At 38.9% G+C, this 7,674-nt stretch overlaps 1 protein-coding gene across 1 annotated transcript; it reads left to right on the top strand.

Annotated features, from left to right (window-relative positions):
* Positions 1-431: 431 nt before the first annotated feature.
* On the top strand, positions 432-4,663 carry LOC141640239 (uncharacterized). Its single transcript, XM_074449092.1, has 7 exons — positions 432-1,677; positions 1,808-2,433; positions 2,525-2,980; positions 3,095-3,714; positions 3,796-3,976; positions 4,131-4,325; positions 4,553-4,663. The coding sequence occupies exons 1-7, from the start codon at positions 432-434 to the stop codon at positions 4,661-4,663; spliced, it is 3,435 nt and encodes a 1,144-aa protein (XP_074305193.1).
* The last annotated feature ends 3,011 nt before the right edge of the window (positions 4,664-7,674 follow it).

A 7,674-nucleotide genomic window follows, 5' to 3' on the forward strand; every position in this document is an offset into this window, starting at 1 on the left:
CTTTTTGTATTATTATCGGTTGATCCACGTTTATCAATAACGGTTGGCTTGCTAGATAAGTTTGACGTTATTGTCATACGAGATGGCGGTGATCTTGGTCCTAAAAAGTCACACCTATAGGATACGTTTGAGAGATGTGACGGTATGAAAATCTTGTCATATAGATGCCAATTTTGACTAACGATTGGTTAGTCGAGTTATTTGACTAGTAATTAGTCAAAAATGTGATGTTGAGATATTATATTTAATACGGATTAAATATTATGAGCTAAGGCGAATTAACCAGTTAATTCGTAAAATTAAATATAAGCGTTTTATATTTAATTAAATGTATATTGAATAAACATTTACTCTGATAATAATTCGTTTAGAGAGATGAACGTACAACTTAGAGAGAAGGACGATTTAGGGGAATTCAATTTTGATTAGCAATGGCTCGTCAAAAACGTAATCAACCTAAATCTAGTAGAGTGATTAGATTAATAACAAATAATAATTCTAAAAAAACACCAAAAACACAGATTAATAGTAGTAATTCACATAATAATCAATCGGGTTCTAGGTTTCAACGTCTTGCTACTGAAATTGAGGATCCTCAGGTTGATATTCAACTTGATGATCACGTTTTGGATGCAGATGGTGAAATCAGACCTTTCTCACTGAGTAATGGCATGGAATCAATTGCGGAGGAAGACTCTGATGATGGGAGCGTATGGACGAAGTCTCGCCGGGTTCGCAACATCGATAGGGTAAGTCCTTTGCGATTGACTAGTCTTGACACTCGATGCGAATTAGAATTCGGTCTCTTTGCGGTAATCTTTGATTACGTGTTGGGTGCTAACCCACCGTTCAAAATCATTGATGGATTTGTGAAGCGGGTCTGGGGATATACTGAGTATGATCGAATTTCGTTTCATTCGAACGGTATATTCCTGGTTCGTTTCAAAACGGAAGAAATGAAGTTAAGAGTATTACAATCTGGGCCTGTTTTTTTTGATAATAAACCTGTAGTAGTTAAGGAGTGGACTCCTTCTGCTAAATTGGTTCGTGAAGCAGTTGATATGGTGCCTATTTGGATTAGATTCTATGGGCTTCCTCTGAAGTTTTGGGGGAATGCGTTGCTGAAGATTGCAGGATTGGTAGGAAAGCCAATTCGTAGTGACAGCAATACTCAATTGAAAACTTTCATTGGGCATGCGAGAGTAATGGTTGAGGTTAAGATGGGTGGAGATTTACCTGATGTGATTGAGTTTACTGATGAACTTGATGTCACCCACAGGCAAATTGTTCACTATGAATGGAGACCAACAATTTGTGCTGATTGTAAAGGAGTTGGGCATTTGGCTCGAGATTGCAGGAAAAAACAACAGCCTGTGCAGCATGTGAAGAAAGTGTGGGTGCCTAAAGCAAGGGCACAACAACCTGTTGGTGTACCTGCTCCACCTGCACCAAACCCACCTGTCAGGCCATTAGTTGTGCAGCCTCGTTCTCAGTCTGTGCTTCCCAGAGGTTTAGTTACTCCTCAACCAGCTGCTTTCACCCCTTTCTCACCTATAAGGGTGCTTACCAAATTCTCAAGGCAGGGTGGTATGAGCACTGGCACTGGGAGAAGGACTTTTCTGGAGGTTTTGGAACATTCAGTTCAGTATAGGAAAGTGGTAGAGGAGGACATGGCTGGTCCTAGCACATTAATTAAGAATGGGTAGCATTGGGTTTTGGAATGTGCGGGGTCTGAATAGTGTAAATAAACATAAGGATATTAGATGGTTTTTGCATTCGAATAATATTGGAGTCTTTGGTTTTTTAGAAACTAGAGTTAGGAGCTCTGCTATTAATAAAGTGCATCAGAGCATTGGGGCTCAATGGGCTATGGTGCATAATAATGATAGTCATGAGGGTGGTCGAATATGGATTCTTTGGGATTCTGGTAATTATGCTGTTGATGTTCTAGGGAGTGAGGCTCAGGTGATTCATACTAAAGTTACCTATCTGCCTACTGGTGTTGTGTGGTGGATGTCCATGGTTTATGGTTTTAATAGACTTGCTGATCGTGCTATTTTATGGCAATCTATTAAAAATATGAAGTGTTGTATTAATGGGCCATGGGTAGTTATGGGTGATTTCAATAATGTATTGGCTATGAATGAAAGAATAGGATCTGAGGTATCTGCTGCTGAAGTGAGGGAGTTTCAGGAGTGTGTGGATGTGTGTGGACTGAATGACATCCCTGCTCAGGGTGCCTTTTTCACTTGGACCAATAAACAGGAGGTAGGGGACCTGAAGTTTAGTAGAATTGATAGAGCACTAGTGACTGATGAGTGGCTCCTTCATTTTCCTAACACCATTACTATGTTTCACCCTGAAGGGTTATTTGACCATTGTCCTTGTACCATGACTCGAACTCGATGTTGCAAGGAACAAGACCACGTTCAAGTATTTTAATATGTGGGGCAAGGATCCTGGTTTTCAGAAAATCATTCAAGATGTGTGGAGTATTCCTTTGTATGGGGTTAAAATGTTTCAGTTGGCCAAAAGGTTGAAATTGCTCAAGAAACCTTTGAAGGCTCTTAATTCTGAAGCATATGCTGGTATTGAGACTTCTTCCAAGGTGGCTTTGCTTCACCTTCACAGGATGCAAGGTCAGCTGCAGCTTGATCCTACTAATCTTGGGTTCCAACAACAAGTGAAGGAGGCTACTGACCTTTACAGAGATAGGGAAGGGGCATTGAGGAGTTTCTTATCCCAGAAAGCTAAAGCTCAATGGTTAAGTGAAGGTGATGATAACACCCATTATTTCCATAGTGTTATCAAGGCTAGGAGGATGCACAATAGAATTTTGGGGATTCATGATTTGGAGGGTAACAATCATACTACTCCCTCTGCAATTGAGGGGGCTTTTATTTGTTACTATAAGTCTCTATTGGGGTCTAACAGGAGGGTTACTAAGGTCCATAAGGGCACTGTCCAGCAGGGGAAGTTGGTAACCAATGCTCACAGTGTTGTTCTTACATCACCTGTGACTGATAAGGAAATTAAAGATGCTCTTGATCCATACCGCTACTAAAGCACCTGGACTGATGGCTTTTCTTCTCAGTTTTTCAGAGATTCTTTTGATGTCACTGGGAATGATATTATTGGGGCAGTACAGGAATTTTTCTCCTCTGGTAAAATGCTCAAGCAGATCAATTCCACCACACTTACTCTCATCCCAAAGAAGGCTAGGCCTACTACAGTGGCAGATTTTAGACCCATTGCTTGTTGCAATGTGGTTTATAAAATTATCTCTAAAGTGATTTGCACTAGACTTGCTACTGTTCTACCTGATATTATCAGTGAGACTCAGAGTGCATTCATTAAAGGGAGAGACATAGTTGACAATATTCTCATTTGCCATGACCTTGTAAGATTGTATAAAAGGAAGGCTTGTTCTCCTCGTTGTATGATGAAGGTGGATCTCAAAAAAGCGTATGATTCTATCGAGTGGGATTTTATCAAGCAGATGTTGCAGGCTCTAAAATTCCCAGACCAAATGATTCAATGGATTATGGAGTGTGTTACCACTCCTTGGTATACTTTGTCTCTTAATGGATCAAACTTTGGGTATTTCCAAGGAAGAAGAGGGATTAGGCAGGGTGATCCCATGTCCCCTCTTTTGTTTACTATTTGCATGGAGTACCTTAGCAGGATTTTGGCTTATGTTACTAATTCTATGGAGTTTAGTTACCATCCTCTCTCGTAGAAAGCAATTAGATTGAATCATCCGTGCTTTGCAGATGATCTTCTAATGTTCTGTAGGGGTGACAAGACTTCCATTATCACTATCCTTCGAGCATTTGCTACATTTTCTAAAGCTTGGGTTTGGAGATTAATCGAGAAGTCCGATATTTACTTCAATGGTATGAGTAGTGCTTTGATGTTCGTATGTCTTAAGGATATCTCGGGTTCAAAGAGGGACGTTTCCTTTCGAGATACCTTGGTATTCCAATCTCGTATAAAAGAATGGCAGTGGGTGATTGTTCTAGGCTAGTTGAGAAGATTGTCCGAGAATTCGTGGTTGGGGTGCGGGGAGGAAGTTAAGTTATCTTTGGCAGGACTTGTGCTAGTTCATTTTTTTTGTCTCAACTACATAGCTTTTGGACTCGTATTTTTATCATACCGCCATTGTGATGGACAGGATTAACCACATTTGCAGGAACTACCTTTGGTGTGGGTCTGATGAGTTCCACAAGACACCACCCAGTAGCAGGGATGTAGTCCGTCTTGCTAAAAAGTATGGAGGACTTGGAATTGTTAATGGGAAAATCGGAATCGGCAATGTTGGGCAAGTATGTATGGTGGTTACCGAGAAAACGATCATTTATGGATACGTTGGGTTAATCACATGTACATTAAAGGACAAAATTGGTTGGATTATTCTCCTACGGTTAGTTCGGTTGGACTTGGAGGAAAATTTGCCAAGTCAAAGATATACTTAAACCTGGGTATTGTCAAGGCAAATGGAGTACTAATCTTGGGGTTTATAATTGTTTCTGTTGGGTATACTTGGTCATAGGTAATCGGTGCACTGCCATGGTATCCTCGTTATCCGGAATGTGCTCAACCTCCCCAAGCACTCTATCATAGGTTGGCTGGCTATCCAATGCCGTCTTTTGACAAAGGATAGGTTGCTCAGATTTAACATCATATCAGATGGGTATTGCGATATGTGCTTAGATCATTTGGAGGATCATAATCACTTGCTCTATAGGTGCAGATTTAGTGCTTCTTCTTTGGAGGTTGTGCGATTGGTTGGATATCAATCTACCCGATAATCGATATTCGAATCGGTGTATAAGGTGGAGGTGTCGTTCCTTGATGAAAAAACAGATAGTTATCACTACTATCATGGCTATGATTTATCAAATATGGACTGCTCGCAATAGTTGCAGAGTGGACAGCAGAATGGTTCATCCAAAGTTTGCGGTTCAAAATGTTGTTGCAGTGGTAAAGAGTAGAGGACAAGCATGGAAATGGACGTCTAAATTTCAACATTTGCATTGGATGCCATGGATGTAAACCTAGTTTAATTTTCTGTTGGTTTCAATGCCCTTGCTCGTGGTGAATTTGTAATGTAACCTTCTAATTATTAATATAATTTTCACATTTCACCAAAAAAAAAAAAAAAAAAATGTATATTGAATATTAATTATACAATATTGTCTTTGTCGGACATGTATTAATACTTCAACTAATCCGTGTTATTAGTCGATGTATTAATAGCCGATAACCGATGACAGTTTATAATACAAACCCGTCATATACATTTTAGCATTTTGGCGAACTGGACCTCGAGCTAAAAGTAAGAGGAAGTGGAAGCCCACTTCCCCATGAGGGCTCTCGGTTTTGGCCGAAACACACAAAAGGAGAGCTCCTCTCCTTTTGTGACCTAGACAATTTCATTTTACACTGAAATTAGGGTTTTGGAGATTAAGCTTTCTCTGAAACCGAGATCTCACATCTCGAGAAAAACTCACATCAAGTTCTCCCAATATTGCAAGGCAATCGGAGAACACGTTCTAGCACAAGGGCATATCTCGGACGGTCTTGGGTGCAACAATTAGGAGGGAATCTCTGTTGATTTCTGTTCTTTACGCCGTGCATCAAAGGACCCGAGGTTGATTCTTACACCTTATCGTTTCTCTATTGTATTTATGTTATATGACGATATTCGCATGTTAAATTTACGTTATAGTCCTAAATTTAAAGGGTATTATACGGATATTTACCCACAAGTGGTATCAGAGCGAGGCCACGTAAATTTTTCTATGTGTTTTTCATAAAACGATTTTGAAACGGTTGTGTTTGTCTCGAAATCCGTGCCTTGTATACACGGATGTTGCGTTTTTTTGTTGAAACCGTGACATGTTTTACACGGTTGATTCACTTTTTACGTTTTGTTTTTGTGCATATTGTTGTTTTATACGAAAATTATAACAATATGTCATGTTTTGTCAAATTGTAAATTTGTTTTGATGCGTTTTTGATCAAAATTGCAATTGATTTTGTCTCGACAAACTGTTTTCACGAGGGTTTTTAATTTTCAGCCATGTTTGCATTCGATCGAGCGTATTTCTACTCGATCGAGTGCTATTTCTGTCTTGTTTTTGCTCGATCGAGTCCCTGTTGTACTCGATCGACCCCTTTTCAAAACCCTCTTTGCTCGATCGAGTTGTCCTCGTACTCGATCGAGTAGATTTCTTCGATAAAGGTACTCGATCGACCACCGTTTAGTCGATCGAGCACTTTCTGTTTGGCAACTCTCTCGATCGACTTGCGATTGGTCGATCGAGCCCTTTTGTTCCTCGATCGAGCACTGTGTCCCTGGATCGAGGGATTTTGTTTTGACATGACTTTGAAAATTTATTCCTTTTGCTTTAAATTTTCTTTTGGCTACAATATGTACTTTATACGGATATTGTACACTCGCTATGATTGTGAAACGGTTCACACACGTACCATTAAGTTATTTTAAAGCGTATTTAAAGTAACGGATTGTAATGGATTAAAATTAAATGATAGAAGCGGTTTTATCACATGATTTTTAATCATTAAAAGGTGGTTTGGATAAATTTAACATAATTACAGAATTATGTCACGAATGAATTTGTTTTTAGTTGATGCATTTAATTATCGTTTTGTTGAATGCCATGAATGCCTTTTATTACGTATTTATTCATTTTTTGCAAACGGTTGTAACTTAGTGTGGCCTTAGTAGAACGTGTTACCGTAATGATGGAACACGGTCTTGGTTGTATTTTGAGATCTCGTATCTCCATTTTATTTCTTTTAATTACAGTTTTTAATTAGAATGTAAATAGGTTTATATTTGTAATTTTAAAATGTAATTTTTGAGAAGACCAAAGATGGAGACCGGATGCTCACTCCCGCTACTTGGATCAAGATGGAACATATAGACAAGCTTCTCGGGTCCAACGGTGGATTCCAAAGTTGTTTTATGTTCTTATACTAGGATAGGCCACACTAGGACCTTTTTATTTACGTATTGCATTCTTTTATTTATTTTTCGCAACGATAATATGCATCATATTCCGCCTAAAAACCAAACCACCTATTTATTGCATGAAAACTGACACATATAGAGGTCACGAGTTAGTTTTCATTGACATTCTCATGTCACACGTTTTAAAGCCGTCATCTAAATTAATTCATTCACGACAGACGCTAGTTATTCGTTCACTTAAAATGAATTAAAACTTAGTTGATGGGATCTTCCTCGTGTAAACCAAAATTGAGAACGGTCTTTATAGGTCAAACTCCAATGAGTCCCTTCTTCGTCGGTAGGCATAATATGACCCCTTCTACGTCGGGTAAGTTGGAACCGATTGACCTATTTTATCTCAACACTATGGTCACTCGTACGATCCTGTGATCATGGTGGACTATAGATAGGATTTACAGAAATCTATCGACCGAGAGTTCTTACGGAAGAATTAGCTAAACAGTTGGCTTATCAATTTACGGAAATTGAGTCTTGGGATCACTTGTATCATTCTTGAGGGAGATCAATTATGCAAGTGCGAGAGTCTACATGTTAAAATGAATTTTAAAATAGACTTAAATCACCTCGATGAGTTGCTTATTTCGTTCTGTTTTTCTTTCTTTTTCAGTGTAGAT

Source organism: Silene latifolia, unplaced genomic scaffold (genome assembly GCF_048544455.1).
Source record: "Silene latifolia isolate original U9 population unplaced genomic scaffold, ASM4854445v1 scaffold_748, whole genome shotgun sequence".
Lineage (NCBI taxonomy): Eukaryota > Viridiplantae > Streptophyta > Magnoliopsida > Caryophyllales > Caryophyllaceae > Silene > Silene latifolia.